We start from the raw sequence: 17,451 nt of genomic DNA on the forward strand, positions 1-17,451 counted from the left end.
GGTGGCGGGTTCCTCTAAGAGGCTCCCAAGCGCAGGGATTTAGAAAATGTGCCCCATCCCCAGCTCTGAGAAATGTTGTGTCCTTCTTCCTGGGGAGGGAGCCACGGCCTTCATTGTGCCAGCCACAGGCCTTCTCAAAGGGGTCCTGCCCAGTTCAGGCTCCCCATCCTCACCTAAAATAAGTTTTTCCCAAGACACTCCCTTTGATGTGCCAAAATCTCGGGTCCGAATCTCACTGGGCTGCCATTCTGGGTGGGCTGAGATTGCAGGGGAGGGTGGATGGTCCCACGAGTGTCTGTTCAACCCACATTCATTCTCATTTTCTGAGCCCCTGCTGCTTTGAGCCCGGCCCTCTGTGAGACACCAGGGTTCCGGTAGCCACATCTGGTCTCCGCCAGTGAGGACGTACTGTTTCTAGTGAGCAGAGACACACTCATCAGTGCTCCGGAAAAGCTTGTTGTTGTTCAGTCGCTCAGTCACGTCCAACTCTTGGCTACCCCACGGACTGCAGCCCTCCTGGCTCCTCTGTCCATGGGATTTCCCAGGCAGGAATACTGGAGTGGGTTACCATTCCCTTCTCCAGGGGATCTTCCACACCCCAGGGATTGAACCCGAGTTTCCTCTGTCTTCTGCCTTGGCAGGCAGGTTCTTTACCTCCGTGCCACCTGGAAAGCCACAGCCCCCCCTTGGTAGGGATATCCCTCAGCAAAACCATCTGGGCACCTCCTGTCCCAGCTCTTATGATCCACACACAGAGCCATCTCCCCAGGTTCCAATACCAAGCAGGGGCCATGAGGGGCCAGGTGCCCAGCACACCAAGCCCGAGGCCCACCACTGTCCTGGCCCAGTGCCCAGGCCCTGTGAGCTTCTCCATGCAGCCTAACCCTTGGGCCCCAATCCAACCATGTCAGGTTGGCCTTTGAGAAGTGCTGTGAGTAAAGACTCCTCAGCCCAGAGGATGGACATGCACCCCTGTGCACACAATTTGCCTCCAGTGTCAAGGTGTTCTCCTCCCCTCTAGACACACCCTCTGTAGATCTCCTGGGTTTTCTGAGCTGTTTTCTCTACCTTGGCGCCCTACCCCACACCCCCGTCACCTTGGCATCCCTGGACCCGCAGCTCCATCTGCTCAGCTTGGGGACTCTGCTGTCTCTCGTGAGTTCCTGTCCCTGCACCACAGTCTGGAAAGTTCCTCAAAGCCGCAAATCTGGGCAGTTACAGGGTGTACCCCATTTACATCCTGTCTCTCAGGGTCACTGTCTTTCATGACCTAAGGTCTAGTTCCTAGAAAACTCTCATTTGATAATTTTGTCTGGTTATTTTGGGTGTTGAGAGTATATTTGGCTTTTCCCGTTACTCCATCTTGGGTAGAGGTGTGAAATTCCTATTACTATTACGTTCATGTTTAAACTGTCACAACTTGGCCAGTGGGAGCCCTGTGCCATTTAGCAGTCCCTGACACCCTTGATGGCAGCTGGCAACAGAATACTCTAAGCCCATTGTTATTTCTGTGCTCCAGTTACCCTTCAAGGAGCCCTGAATGCTTTTGGTAAACAACTAGGGCTTTTTCTTCTATGTGTAAAATAAAAGTGCCAGACCCTGAGACAGGCCCCTGCTCTCTCTACCTAGTCTTCACTTTATAAATAAGGAAATTAAAGGTCCAGTTGTTGGCTTAAAGCTCAACATTCAGAAAATGAAGATCATGGCATCTGGTCCCATCACTTCATGGGAAATAGATGGGGAAACAGTGGAAACAGTGTCAGACTTTATTTTGGGGGGCTCCAAAATCACTGCAGATGGTGACTGCAGCCATGAAATTAAAAGATGCTTACTCCTTGGAAGAAAAGTTATGACCAACCTAGATATTATATTCAAAAGCAGAGACATTACTTTGCCGACTAAGGTCCGTCTAGTCAAGGCTATGGTTTTTCCAGTGGTCATGTATGGATGTGAGAGTTGGACTGTGAAGAAGGCTGAGCGCCGAAGAATCGATGTTTTTGAACTGTGGTGTTGGAGAAGACTCTTGAGAGTCCCTTGGACTGCAAGGAGATCCAACCAGTCCATTCTGAAGGAGATCAACCCTGGGATATCTTTGGAAGGAATGATGCTAAAGCTGAAGCTCCAGTACTTTGGACACCTCATGCGGACAGTTGACTCATTGGAAAAGACTCTGATGCTGGGAGGGATTGGGGGCAGGAGGTGAAGGGGACGACCGAGGATGAGATGGCTGGATGGCATCACGGACTCAATGGATGTGAGTCTGAGTGAACTCCGGGAGTTGGTGATGGACAAGGAGGCCTGGCATGCTGCGATTCATGGGGTCACAAAGAGTTGGACACGACTGAGCAACTGAACTGAACTGAACTGAACTGATCTTTCTCAGCAAAAACACAGCTAGATGGAGACAGATCTGCACCCAGGCCTGTCTCAGGTGCTCCAAGGTTTTGCACCTCAACAGCTAGAAGGATAGATTCCCTATTATTTTTAAAGACAGCAGGGTCAACTGTGAGAAAAGCAAGTGTCGGGGCGGGGGGAGATGAGTTTGGTCATTTATAGGTTGGGATGCTGGTTAGACAGGTGTCAAGCAGACAGCTGGATATAGGAATTTGAAGCCAGGTGCATAAGTGTAAAGGAGAGACAAAAATGCGGGGGTCTTTATAGTAGAGATATCACTTTTATCTAAATCACAAGGCTGGAAAAGATCACCAAGGTTATGAAGAGAGTACCAGAGGGGTCAGGGAGAGGAACGAAGACAGAGAAGGAGCAGTGAGGTTAAGAGGAAAGCAGGGTGGTGTGGCCTGCAGGGGAGCCATTGACCCTGTCCAGGGCTGCTGATAGACGACCCTGAGAAGCAGGAACTGAGGCCATCAGGCCGCCTCTGGTGGGGTGTGGATACACAGCCCCAGCACAATGGCTTAGCAAGAACGTACTCACATTACTTTCCCAACAAAGGTCCGTCTGGTCAAAGATATGGTTTTTCCAGTAGTCATGTATGGATGTGAAAGTCGGACCATAAAGCAAGCTGAGCACCAAATAATTGATGCTTTTGAACTGTGGTGTTGGAGAACTCTCGAGTCCCTTGGACTGCAAGGAGATTCAATCAGTCCATCCTAAAGGAAATCAGTCATGAATATTCATTGGAAGAAGGACTGATGCTGAAGCTGAAACTCCAATCCTTTGGCCACCCGATACGAAGAACTGACTCATTAGAAAAGACCCTGATGCTGGGAAAGATTGAAGGCAGGAGAAGGGGATGACAGAGGATAAGATGGTTGGATGGCATCACTGACTCAATGGACATGAGTTTGAGTAAGCTCCAGGAGTTGGTGATGGACAGGGAGGCCTGGCGTGCTGCAGTCCATGTGGTTGCAAAGAGTCGGACACGATTGAGCGACTTAACTGAACTGACTCCAGAAGCAGGCGTGAAGGCTATGGCTCCTGGATGTTCTTTGGAAGCCTGGGCTGGGGGCTGGGGGGCAGGAAGCTGCTGCCTCCCATCTCCACTCTTGGCACACGGAGAGCCTGAGGACAAGGGCCACGGTTACCTGGCATCATGGTCCTGGTTCTGCCAAGGCCAGTCCCAACATCAGAGTGGCCAACATGGAAACTGCCTCTTCACATTATTTCTTTCAGAAAGAATCCTCCAAAGAGCCCAAAGGCCAAACAGAATCCCAGAAAACAAAGAGGAGGGGTGGTGGTCAGGCACTGGGTACATTACAGTACAGGACACAGGTCCAGTTTGCAAATCGAGAGTTTTATATGATTCAAAGAAAAGTTACATCATACATATTCACTTAAATAGTATGTCAAAGTCTGTTACATAAAACATAATTCTGAAACATTTAAAGTTTTATCATTGAAACTACTTTAAAAGGCTCAAAGTCAAAAAAGAACAAGCAAAACTGCTTGGGCAGTAAAGTGCTCTAGGGGCCGTGCCTCCCGCGTGCTCCTCCGACGCCCTGGCGCATGGAGGGACCCCATGCTGAACACGCCCCATGAGGATCTGGTTCTCATGTTGCGTTTTTCAGGTGAAGCTATTTTTCAACTTACAATCTTTCCATCAACAACAGAGGGCCCAAAATGTTGTTTACAGAAGGTATTTCAAAGTCTCATCAGGAAATGGAAGTGTAAATCAAAACCCTTTTTCCTTTTTAGCACACCTATTCTTTAGAAACAACACTGTTCAGAGAATGAACTTCATTCAGGGCGACAAGCAACCAAACACTCAAGAGACATATTATCCACCAGAACCTTAGTCAGACCAATACTATTTTGGGTTAATTATGAAAAATATCCGAATTTAATGCCATTTACAGCATACACATAGAAATGTTTATGCTGATCTAGGGCATGAGTGGGAGAAAGGACAGGGTGGTGGGGAAACAAGGGCTATGTACATTGAATTCTGGTTCTCTTGTAATTGTAGTATGTCTCACGACCAGTAGGAATGCTTAGCAATAGAAGTGATCAAAGACACGGAAGCCTCCTAAACACAGCCAGCACTTACAGACCTGTATGTCAATCAGCGGTTGATACTAAAGAGTAACTTAATGCGTATCAAGTGACATACAGTGAATGACCGGGTGAGGGCCATTAGACTAAAAAATACCTGAACACAAAGCCTAATTGTACGTATTCAATATTTCACCTTTTACCATCATTTTAATAAAGGCAAATGAAAATAAATAAGCAGCAAAGACAGAATCTGATTACATACAGCATGACAAAAACCATTCCCAGGCTTGAAGGACAGTGACATTACCATGTCCCTTATGTACATTCTCTTGCCTGGGTTCCCAAGGCTGCCCAGTGGAAGCAGTCTCAGCAGCTTCCTGGACACCAGGGTGCAGTCTCTACAACGCTGGGACCTGTGCTCATGGCTTCAGTGAGGCCCGTGGTCTCTTCTCTAAGCAGACTGCAAAATACCCCATTCCAAGTACTGTTGTGTTTGATCAAAACAACTCCCTTCCAACAAAGTGAATGAAAAGACAGCTTGGTAGGATTATTGCTGTACCGTGTCACTAACATTTCCCATCACTAATACTCAATAAGCAAAGGAATTGGAACATGGCAGCTGGACCGCACACACAGCTACTTCACCTCACATAAGCTTTCCTTAGGTGGAAAGTTCCTCCAACCATTAAGGATATCTGTTTCTCTAAGAAGTGATTCTACCCACAAAACACTTGGGTAAGGCCACAGCAAAGGAAGTCAAAGGGACAGAGCAGCTGGGTCTGAGTGCTTATGTCATCTTTTCTTGGTGTCTGAGGTACGGACAGGAGGCTGTGAATTGACCACAGACACTTAGATGCTACAGCAGCTCTCTGCTCACTGCATATCTACCGATTATTTTAAGTTCATCTCTGGGGCACAATCTTCACAAGTCACTCCACGGACACGGGTGACTAAGTTCTACTTAAAGAAAATTCTAATTCCTTAGACTACATAAAGCCTTAAAGGGAACTGTTCTCTGGAATTTCCCTTGAGAGTATTAGGAAGAAGCTGCCTGCAAAGGTTTTCCTCCGCTCCCATTTCTTTAAGAGACCCCTATTCAACTAGTTCTGATTTTAAAAACTCGTAGATCTAAAAGGCCTGATTGCAGAGTTGTACATTTTTTTTTGCCTGAATAATGTGTCAACTTTACCAAAAGCAGGATTATAAAAATGTTAAACATTGAAAACATGATTTTAAAATCATCTATATAGAAATCAGTGATCTGAGAACCAACCATGTAAGTATCTTTTTTATAAAAAACAGTATAAAAATTAGTACCCTGTCTCAATCCTACAAAATAGGAATAGGAAGGTTGTAAAAATCCAAATTTTGCAAAATTTATTGCCAAACTGTGTGTCTGAATGCTGGTGATTTAGATTACCAAATTTTCTTCCATTTCCTTAAAAGAACTTCTGAAACTACAAAAGATACTGAACAGGGTCCCAACCAAAAAAAGACAAGTTAACAGAACGTTCATCAGAACCAGCTCCCCTAGCCCTCAAGACGATTTTTTGTTGTTGTTGTTTTTGGAGAGAAAACCATCACTTCCATGATTCCTGAAAAGAAAAAAGGCTTTGGAAAATTCCTGTCCACCACCCCCCGGCAGCCCTTTCAGGAGGAGGCCGGCGCGCACTCCGGCTCCAGCGGGCTCCCAGGGTCCTCCGCAGAGGCCACTCTGTTCAGCCTGCTGACCGCTGCCTGCCAGCCAGGGACCCTCTTGGTGGCCATGTGGCGCCGGGCGTGCTTTGTCAGGTGGTCGCTGCGCATGAAACGCCGGTCGCACACTGGGCACACAAATTTCTTCTCCCCGGTGTGAGTTCTGCGGTGGCGAGAGAGTTCATCTGAACGAGCAAATTTCTTGTCGCAGCCGTCCCAGCTGCAGCTGAAAGGCTTCTCTCCTGAGGGGCAAGGAAACAGACAGAAAAGGAAATGCCCAGCACCTTAGTGGACACGTTAAATCATGTCGTTTTAAAAATTTTGTGCGTGAAAACCTAAGGGGCAAGCAATATTCCACTATTCCAGTAACAGGTTATTTGCAAGTCAAGAAATCATTCAAAACGCGTTTCTTCCTGCCACACCTAACACACAACATGTCAGGGGCCCAGGATGTTGAATTAATCTTTATTTTTGAACTTTCTATTTTGTATTGGGGTGCAGCTGATTAACAATGCTGTGACAGCTTCAGGTGAACAGCGAAGGGACTCAGCCATTCATATACGTGTATCCATTCTCCCCCAAACCGCCCTCCCATCCAGGCTGCCACGTAACTCTAGGCAGAGTTCCCTGTGCTGTCCAGTAAGACCTTGGTGGTCATTCACTCTGAACAGAGCAGTGTGTACATGTCAATCCCAAACTCCCTAACCATCCCGTTCCCCTGCCAATCATAAGTTCGTTTTCTAAGTCTGTCTCTTTCTGTTTCATAAGTAAGTTCATCTGAATCATTTCTTTTCAGAGTCCACATATAAGGGATGCCATACCATGTTTTCAAATTAAAATCTTTGACTGTGAACTTGGGGTAGGAGGAAGATTCTTGAAAAGAATCAATTCCTTTAAAAAAAAAATGTAAAAATTCTTTTGCTCTCTGAAGCTGCAGATCTTAAAAAAAAAACCCTCCCAGGACCTTCACGACTTCTCAGAATCATTAACTCCATCTTCATGTCTATTATTACACTGACGATGAGGTTAATCACAAGACTGGTGAGGATTCTAATAGCTAACCTCTTGTTGTCACAAGCTTCATGCGTCTGTCACTCGCTCCATTCAGAGCGCCTGGCAGCTGTCCCGCCTGCACTGGCTCTCCCTCGAGGTACGGAGGGGACCCAGGGAGCACTTGTCTGCAAAGTCCTCCCGGCCCTTTCCTGCCTCCCAAGGCCCTCACCTCGACCAGGCTGTGACCACCATACACTGCTTGTGCAACTTTGTGAACGTATCTGTTAAATGCTGTGGCATACTGTCATGACCTTCCTCCTAGAAGGTTTACAACTTGTCTAGTTCACCCATCTGTGTACAGTTTAGCCTCCCCAGCACGGCACTTTGTATGATAGGTGGTGAATAAATGGTTCTGAGTGAATGAGTACTGAAGAGACATCAACTAAATCTTTGGTATTCTCAAAGCAGATTTAACAGGAAAATTCAGCATTCCAGTGGGTTTTTATGAATCACTCAAAGAAAAAGGGCTCGCACTTCTTGGATTTCAAAGACCCCGTGTTGAAAGCATAAGATTACCTGTTTCCAGGAAAACGCCACTGGTGGCAGCGTACCAGGTGGCCAGATGTTGGAGACAGACAACCCTTTGGTGTGGGATTTATAAAGTGTCCCGTATTATCAACTTAGCAAAAATGTAGCCTTTGCCCACTCTACCTTATCCTAAGGAAAACATTTTCAGGTTGGTACAGTGAAAAACGATCTTATCTAACGTAAACTTACCCAAGGTTTCTATTTCTTACGAAAACTCCAATTCAGTGTGTACAAAGTAGCACCAGAATTTGATTCTTCAGAACCTTTATGGTTCCTGACCCTTAAGAACTTTGGGAAACCTGAAGACAGCTTGCTTGATCACCTTATTTCATGCCATCCTATCAGTATTTCTACCAAGGGAAGCTGACCGAATGAACAGTAAGACGTCATCCCACTGCATCCTCAGATGTGGAATCTGTGTTTGGACGTGATCTGAAGCTCACCTCTGTAGTCTCAGTGAGAAGCAGAGCTTGCCAAGTCAAGGAGCCACTTAGAGGTACCTGTTCACACGGAGCCTACAGCACCAATAATCAATCATGACTTTGCTAGAGTCAGGCTCCTAAGACAGACACTGAGTGTATACTCAGTGAGATCAGACAAGTATGCTGCTGCTGCTTCTAAGCTGCTTCAGTCATGTCCGACTCTGTGCGACCCCATAGGCGGCAGCCCACCAGGCTCCACCGTCCCTGGGATTCTCCAGGCAAGAACACTGGAGTGGGTTGCCATTTTCTTCTCCAATGCATGAAAGTGAAAAGTGAAAGTAAAGTCGCTCAGTTGTGTCTGACTCTTCGCGACCCCATGGACCGCGGCCTACCAGGCTCCTCCGTCCATGGGAGTTTCCAGGCAAGAGTACTGGAGTGGGGTGCCATTGCCTTCTCCGTCAGACAAGTATACAAGTAACAAAAACACAAAGGGAGAACATGGTGAAAAGCACAGCAAACCACTAGGGGCAAAGAAAGGAGGAGAGATGAGGAAATACCTTAAGAACTGGCTCTTACAGGGTTTTCAGTAAGTACAGACGGGCAGAGGGTGAACAGGGGCATCGTGGGGCTGCAAAGAGAAGGTGAAGCCAGAGAGGCAAGTTCTTCACAGGCCAAGTTTGGGGCTCATCTCTGAAGCACATAGCCCCTCCACAGCGCGGAGGGTGGTAGAGCTCCTATAAGGCCTGTGTTCCAGATGCAACTTCATTCCGCAAGTGGGAGCTACCACGGTCAAGAGTTTTAATGTGCTAATTACAAACTGCTCTACCTCAAATGCATCTCACAGTAAACTACCATAACCACTCCCTTCAGTTCAGCTTTTCCTCAGCTGTATTCTACAATTCACTGCCGTCCCCCAGGCCACCAGCAGACACCTGGGGTTCTGTGACCAAGGGTGCTTATGAAACACATCTTGATTGCAGAACCCATGACCTGTTACTGTGCTTTCATGTATGAATGTATATGAACCTTTCCAAGCTGAGTTTAGTGAGCAGACTATTTAGCCACTGCTACTGCTGCTGCTAAGTCGCTTCAGTCGTGTCTGACTCTGTGCGACCCCATAGACGGCAGCCCACCAGGCTCCCCCGTCCTGGGATTCTCCAGGCAAGAACACTGGAGTGGGTTGCCATTTCCTTCTCCAATGCATGAGAGTGAGAAGTGAAAGTGAAGTCGCTAGTCGTGTCCGACTCTTAGCGACCTCATGGACTGCAGCCCACCAGGCTCCTCTGTCCATGGCATTTTCCAGGCAAGAGTACTGGAGTGGGGTGCCATTGCCTTCTCCACACCAGCACCATGTAACTATGTAAATGCAAACTCCATGAAAACGTAAAACTAGGTTCCTCAGATTCACTGTTCACATTTCAAGTGGGTGTCACTGGTAGCTACTCTCCTAATGGACAGAGAACATTTCCATCACTGCCAAAAATCCTTCTGGACAGAATGGACAGGACTACAGAGAGATCACTAGGTCATTACAGTTAGTTTTCTTCTGTGACTTCTGAGTTAAAACTATGTATTTCCAAAAATAAAAAACTGAAATTCCTTTAAAGTTCAAATATTCTAGAATTTTCCACACTTTGGAGAGCTCTTTCCCCACAGTAAGCCTAAGTTGCACTGATAAAGAGTGTTTACTGAATGTGAATGGACATTTTCTAAAATGCAAAGAAAAGCCTCCACTGCAATATGAAGAGAAAGAGGGTGCATGAGCCTCATCCTAAAAGCCTATCAATCACAGGTTCAGAGAACAACACTCTGAACAGAAGATTCTAGAAAAACCACTGACAGATGTACTAATGTTCACCCCAAGAGGATGAACGCTTTTCAAAACCAAAGAAAAATGGTCACCTTCTCCAGTGGATCCCAGCTTTGCTCCCACCAAGAGAAGGCTGGACGTGTATTTTCTAATCACAGGATCTGACCTCCCCATGCCCTACCTACCCTGCAGTACTCACCTGTGTGAGTGCGAAGATGAGCCTTGAGGTGGGAACTTTTGAAGTAGGTTTTCCGGCAGCCTGGGAAATGGCAAACATAGTTCCTCCTTCGGGAAAAGTCTACCTGAGGGGCACAGCTCTGACTGGATGCAATGAACACTGGAGCAGGGGCAAGGGGCAGGAATCTGGTGTTCCCGACAGGCATGCTGCCGGCTGAGCATGTGGTGGGCTGGGGGAGGGCCCCCTGGGGCAGAAGCAGCATCACGGTTCCCTGAGGCACAGACGTTCCCATGAACACAGGCGGGGGTGCGGGAGCCGCATGGGGCAAGACGGGCTTGACAAGCCCTGCAGACACCTGGGGAGGCGGCTTCAGAACAGCTGGTAACAGGCCACTGGGTCCAGTCACAGGGATGATTTGGCAGAGGATGGGGGGACTAGGAATGGGGACGGAGATCAGAGGGGTGGCTTTCCTTGCCAAGTCGTTTTCATAATTCTTTGGTGAGCAGGTCTGAATTGCAACGGGCCACCCTGCCTGCTGGCCTTTGTTGGTGGGGATCAGGCCACTGGACTTGTGCGAGCAAGGCTGACAGGACACTGAGTTCACGCTGAGTAAACTGTCTGTGAGGTGCATGTCCTGCAAAGTTTCAACATGTCCCAGGAACTGTGCTTCTCCTTCTGTGCAAGTTGGAAGTTGCTGTTCTTGAGTCTGGGCCGTGGGACAGGAGTGATGGGCAGAAGTGGGACTCCCGCCAGCGTGGCCAGTGATACCTGTTACCGTGGCCCTGCAGGGCGGGCTGGCAGCTGGCTCCAGCAGCTCAGGTTTCAGACCAGGCAGGACCCCCTCCGCTGTCCTGCTCAGCACTCTGGCAGCCCCAGCAGAGGCTGGGGGGACCGCCACGACCACGGAGGCTTTGGAAGCAGTTACTTGGGGAGGAACAACTGTCCCAGTCAATGGTTCCAGGAGGTCAGGGCTCTGAGGAGGAGTCATGCACTTAAAAAAAAAAGTACCATGTGAAAACGTTGTTCTGGTTAAATTTTAAGAAACTTACTTTGAACATGTTGTCTTCCCAAGGCCTTTACAAAGAAGTATCTAGAAAAGACTGGTAGAGGTCTGCTCACAGCAGCACCCAGTGGATACAAAGGCTGTATCAGCCGCTCTACTTCCTAGCTTCCTCCCCTCTTCCTGCCCTCTCAAAGCCATCCATTTGCTCAGTTGTAAGAAAACCAGTGCCATGCTTGGCCTTGCACATCTAATGAAATGGACAATTTAAATATTAGGACTACAAATGAAAGATGAAAATTTATGTTCAAGATGAGTGCTTTACATGATATATTTTAGATTCTCAAAAAACTTCTAAAAATTCTAGTGGAAATCATCACACTTATCCATTAATCACACATGTATCCTGCACCTACTGAATGCAAAGTAAAACCTAACAGAATGATTCCTAAAAGGCCATGTTGCAACAAGGGGTTCTGTCTAAACCAAGCCTTTCTTTGTGTAACAGCCCCCCTGCCCCAACAATTCCCACTTATTTTCACCCTCCGAGGGGAAAATTCCAATGCCAAGTAACTCTGAGAGCATGAAGCAGGGCACCTCAACCCAGGTGGGTGGGGGCGTGTGTGGTATGGTGTGATGTGTGTGCGGTGTGGTGTGGTGTGGTGCAGTGTGGTGTGTGTGTGTGTAGAAAGGCTTGATGGAGAAGTGGTATCTGGGTAGAGGTGGAGGAGAAAAGAGAAGGAACCAGCATAAGCTAAGACCTGTGTGTCTGTCATGTGGACACACATGGAAAGGACAAGTGGACACAGGGGTGACCAGGCATTGGGGGCTGGGCCAGAGGAACTGTGTGGGAAGTGCAGAGCCCAAGGCAGACTGGCACTTCACCCTAGGATCAGAGCTGTCTGGGTAGCCAGGCCCACTACCTGGACAATCCTCTCTACTACCCACAAGTCCCTTCTCATTCCTCTAAGTTGGTTTTCCACACTCCTTTCAATACAAGCCTCTAGCCCAGGACAATCAATAATCTCCAGTTTTGCTGCCAACTGACAGCTCTCAACGTCTCCAAGTTGACAAGCAAGTTTTCTCCGGGAACTTCATAGCTGTACCAAGTTAAGAAAGCCAAAACCAGTGCTTGACTGCACCCAACTCACCCAAGAAAGCTGGCTGCCACAGAGAGGCCAGGATTTCAATCCAGCTAACAAAGGCCACCTGGCACCAGAGCACAGGCCTTCCCCAGCTGCAGCTGTTGATCCTGACCTTGGACTAGGGTATCTGGGGGAACCAAAGCCCTGCCCTGCAGTTTCCCAGGGAAATCAGTACACTTCGCTTTCTCCCATCAATCTGCAGGTTTCAGTCGCTGGGCATTTTCACCCCGTGGCTACAAACCATGATCAGCTGAAAGCTATTTTCAAGAGCAAAAGGAAGTTTTCACCCTCTGGACCCACACACAAGGAGGACATGACCTTGCTAGCCAGCATCAGGCAAATCTACCTAGGATCTCTTCAGCACATTTAATGAACGTACTTCAGTCACTGCACAAATTACTCCTCTCCTTCGCTCTTACCAGAGTTGATAGAGAATGGAAGTCCTTTGGTAGCTCAGATGGGGCTGTGTCCACATGCACTGACGTGGTGACATCCCCAGAGTCAGAGACGGGTGTGAGGGGTCTGATCTTCAACAGGTCAGCTTTCTGAGATCTCTGACCCCAGGAGCTCATGCAAACAAGAGCCTCCACAGCTTCCATGTCATTCTGCTCCAAGATGCTGCATGTGGACCTCTCGCTGTCGTGCCGTTTCCTCTCCAGGATTGACTCACATATGTCCATGATGTCAACCTAAAGGCAGAACAATAGGATGGCTACTCAGTTCCTGGAAACACAGGGAGGGGCACCCCAACAGACAGCATGGGGACACGCACGGGAGCCCGCCCAGCACCACGGGCAGCACGTGGATGCACTCTAGCTTTCAGGAAGGATGCCCACAGAGCAACCGAGGACCACCGAGCTCCAAGACAGCATTCTGCCGACGGGAGGAGGAGGAATGAACTCAGCTGGCCAGTGACTTCCACAGAAAACCTTGATGCTTAACAAAGGTTATTAAGTTCCTGTTTTCCATCGGTAAAATGAATAATAAGACTTATTTCTAGAGGTATGAGCCTGTCTAGCACCTAACTGTCCCCGGTGGAGAAGCAAAGACACCCATGGCTCAGGTCGGCTGAGATGAGAGCACGGCCCTTCTGAGCCAGTGAAGCCACCAGAGTATCCCCACAGGCCCATGTGTGACAACCTTGGAGGATCCACACCAGGCAGGGCATCCATTGCTCAGCAGAGCTTGAGGCTGGAAAGCCCGTGCTGTTCGGTCCGGGTCCCCACAGCCGGGGGCACCAAGTCACTTCTGAGGCCACCAGGCCAGTGAGGGGACGGAAGAAAGTTTAAGATCCGCCACCAGCCGGAGGCCTGAGGGCTTTCCAGCGCAGCACCCTGTCTTTTTAAGCAAGAGAGGGGTGGGAAGCAACTAGAACAGATCTGTTCCCAAAGAAACTTTACATCTACGAAGACACACACTTCTAGTCAGTTCAGTCACTCAGTAGTGTCCGACAATTTACGACCCCATGAACTGCAGCATGCCAGGCCTCCCTGTCCATCATCAACTTCTGGAGCTTGCTCAAACTCATGTCCATCACATTGGTGGTGTCTGCCAACCATCTCATCCTCTGTCATCCCCTTCTCCTCCCGCCTTCAATCTTTCCCAGCATCAGGGTCTTTTCCAGTAAGTCAGTTCTTCACATCAGGTGGCCAAAATATTGGAGTTTCTAGTCAGTTTGCCTCAATACTCAACCTGTCCTGCCCACGTTGCCCCCCACCCAACCCCCAGAACCCAGGTAACGCTGCTGCTTTTTACAAAGGCTGCTCTGGCCCCGCTTCTGCCTGAAGCTTCTGCCCGCTGCTCCGGGCCTCCTTGGAAGGAGCTGCGAACTCACAGACGTGGGGTCTGCCGCCTGCTTGGCGAGGAGGAACAGGGCGTTGCGGGGCCCCCGGATCTCTCTCTCGGCTCCTCAGCGGCCCGCGCGGATCGACGACTAGGCCCCAGATGCAGCCAGCGAAATCCACCCGACCCTCAGGCCTGGACCGGAGACACCCCGAGGTAGAGGCGTGGCGCACCGCCCCACGCGGGCTGCCTTCCCGCCAGCACTTGCCCCGCCCCTGCGTTCCCACAGCCCTCGCCCCGCCTCCACTTTCCCGCCAGCTGTTGCCCCGCCCCCTCGGCCTTCTCACCGCCCGCCGGCCGCGTTCCCAGTCCCCGCCCCTCCACCGGCGCCCCGCCCCTCCGCAGCCCTCGCCCCGCCCCCTTGGCCTTTTCACCGCCCGAGGGCCGCTTTCCCAGTCCCCGCCCCTTCGATGGCACCCAGCCCACCTCGGCCTTTTCCCCGCCCCCGACGGCGCCACGCCCACCACAGCCCTTGCCCCGCCCCCACCCTCCCGCCAGCTTTTGCCCCGCCCCTCGGCCTTTTCACCGCCCGAGGGCCGCGTTCCCATAGTCCCCGCCCCTCCGCCGGCGCCCCGCCCCAGCAGTCCTCGCCTCGCATTCCCGCCGGCCGCGCCCCGCCCAACGGCCCCCTCCTCACAGGGCCTGGTGACGTCATGGCTGGAAATAGTCCCGCACCTGGGGGCTGGCAGGGCGGGGCTGCTGCGGCAGCGCCGGACAAAGCTGCGCGTGGAGCGGCACGAGGCACACGCCCCCTTCCCGCCCCTCCCGCCGCGGCCTCGCACGGCCACCGCCCCTCCCGGCGGCCGAACCCACCCGGGTTCCTAACGGTGCGCGCGCGCGGCGGCGGCGAGGCTCCGGGTCCTCCTCCACTCGCCGGGCCCACACAAGGCATCGCGTCCCCACCTCGCCCCTCACGCCGAGGGGTGGCCACTCACCACGCGCGGCGCGTCGCCCGGGCCCGCGGAGCCCGGCGTGTGCATAGTGCTGGCGGCCTAGAGGCAACAAAGCGCCCGCGAGGCAGGAGCTCGGGGGCTCGGCAGCTGCCGCACGTGCGCGGCGGGCGGCGGCGGCGACCACCCGGAGCACCGGCGGCCGGCGCGCGCCTCCGCCCGCCCGCGCAGCTCTGCCCTGGCGCGGCCCTCGCGGCGCGGGCGGGGCGGGGCCGGGGCCGGGGCTGGGGCTGGAGCGGCGCGGGGGCGGAGCGCGGAGGCAAACCAAAACACGCCCCGCCCCCTCCGGGGCGGGGCCGCTCGGCGACAGCCAATCCGCGCCCGGCGCGTTCGCCGCCGGCCAATCGGCGCCGCGCCGGGCCGCGTGATCAGAGCCTGGCCGCGGCGTGATCGGGCAGGGCGGGACGCGGCACGTGTTTTGGTCGCGGCGACGGGGCGGGGCCTGAGGCCCTGGAAAGTAGGGGAAAGGTCCCGGCGGCGGCGGCGGCGGCGGCGGCGCTGCGATGCGATGTGACTGCCACGGCTGCGGCGGCTGGCCGCACGGCCAGGCTCCGGGAACCGACCGCGCAGCTGGGGCCGGGGGAGTCCCTGAGCCTAAGGAGCTGGCTGGGGTGAAGGACTGCGCTTAAAGGCGATGGGGGCGGGGCACTGCCCGTAGCCTGCCAGAGGGCAGGTCCCCACTGAGTGAATCCGCACAGTGGAGGCGGCTCACCTAGAGGCCTCTATCCAGATTTTGCTTTCTTGAGCCCCAGGTTACGTTTCCTGCATCTGCTCTTTGCAGCAGATATCCAGAGCCCAAGATTCTAAACCTGTGTCTGCTGGACGCGCCCCCCGTCCCCAGGCAGCTCCGGGCTGCAGCTTCCGCTTAGTTCAGGGGGAGTGGGGAATTGAGGGCAAGACGGATGCCCACCCAAAAGTCACCTGGTGAAACCCATTCTCCCCAGACCAGGTGTGAGCATCACTCCCCTCTGGGACGTCTTCGGGCCTGAATGAGAGAAATGCCAAGGACCCCCCCAGAACCGCCCCCCCCACTCCGCCGCCCCCTTCGCCCCCCCCATCTCCCACCAGCATTTCGGTTTCCTGTGTCTCTCTGGGTGTGGTTTATCCATTCGGCAGCTCAAAGTTCCTGAAGAGCAGGCAGAGTTTATTTGTACCCGCCCCCCCCTCCCCCCCAGCAGCCTGCAGTGAGGCATGAGATCACCCTTCATCCACTTACGTGACCCATGCTTGCTGAGCTCGGATATGGGTTGGCACAGTTCACGGTCCAGAGGCCACGGTCAGGAAACCTCGGCCCTAAAAGCTGAGAGCAGGTGAAAGGAAAGGAAACCTGCCCTGTGGGGACTGGCTCCTCGCAAGAGAATCCCTGAGCATAAGGAACAGGCCACCAGAGCACCAGGCCCTCCGCCTTGTACGGATAAGTAAGCAGATGGGGTCCAGGGCTCTGGCCAGCTTGTTCCTCGACAGGCCTTCTCTGTTGGGCAGTGGGATGATAAGCTGGCCTCCGGCTTCTGTCCATTTCATCTTCTTCAGATCATTCCCAGTACCTTTCATGGCCTGTAACCTTTCTGTTTCTTTAGTTATTTGTTAACTGTCTCTCAACCAGAAGGAACCCTCCCCCCAAGTAGTTAGGGACCTTGTCTGATTCACTGTGAACCTCCGGTGCCTGGTTCCCTGCAAACACACAGTAACCATTGGTTGAATGAGTGAATGAAGGTCAACACCATCCCCCGTAGGCCACCCCCCTTGGACATCCTGCGGACACCTCTAATTCAATGTCTATGAAACCGAGTTTCCATTCTACCCCAGTCTGGATTTCTCACCTCTGGAAGGAAACCCACCAGGTACCTCATCCCTTCATCCAGAAATCTGAGTCACCTTTGACCCTTCCCTTGCCTACACTTGCTTCCTACTGCCAGTTACTTTGTGTTGTTATTCCTAAATATTCCTCAAACTCGTAACTTCTCTCCATTGCCTACTCCTCCTGTGGTTCAAGCCACCATCTTTTCTCCTTTTCTCACCTGAATTATTCCACTGCTTCCCAATGGGTCTCTCTGCCCCTAGCTTCATTGCTGCAGTCTGCCTCTCATCTCACTGCCAGAATGATCTTCCAGAGGTAGAGATGTTATGAAACCCTCAGTTTGGAATCCAAAGAGCTATGGGACTGAGGCTTACTCCTTAGGTGGGACTCCATGAGTCTGGGTAACCAGGCCCCTGCCAGAGCTTCCTGCACCATTCAAACTGGTTCCCCAAATCCTTTTCCCTCCTGACCCATAGCCCCAGTACAGAGCCCCATGTCCCCCACACCACATGAACTCACTCTCTTCTGCTTTGTAAGTGGCATGCCCTCTGTGTGGAACACCCCTTCCCTTCTCC

General features: G+C 51.7%; 1 protein-coding gene across 1 annotated transcript; it reads right to left on the reverse strand.

Annotated features, from left to right (window-relative positions):
• Positions 1–3,747: 3,747 nt before the first annotated feature.
• KLF11 (KLF transcription factor 11) lies at positions 3,748–15,158 on the reverse strand. Its single transcript, XM_052647821.1, has 4 exons — positions 15,064–15,158; positions 12,706–12,975; positions 10,163–11,132; positions 3,748–6,392 (listed from the first exon to the last, which is right to left on the reverse strand). Exons 1-4 carry the CDS (start codon positions 15,106–15,108, stop codon positions 6,106–6,108), a joined length of 1,572 nt encoding a protein of 523 aa, XP_052503781.1. The 5' UTR covers positions 15,109–15,158; the 3' UTR covers positions 3,748–6,105.
• Positions 15,159–17,451: the final 2,293 nt, after the last annotated feature.

Source organism: Budorcas taxicolor, chromosome 11, assembly GCF_023091745.1.
Source record: "Budorcas taxicolor isolate Tak-1 chromosome 11, Takin1.1, whole genome shotgun sequence".
NCBI classification, from domain to species: Eukaryota; Metazoa; Chordata; class Mammalia; order Artiodactyla; family Bovidae; genus Budorcas; species Budorcas taxicolor.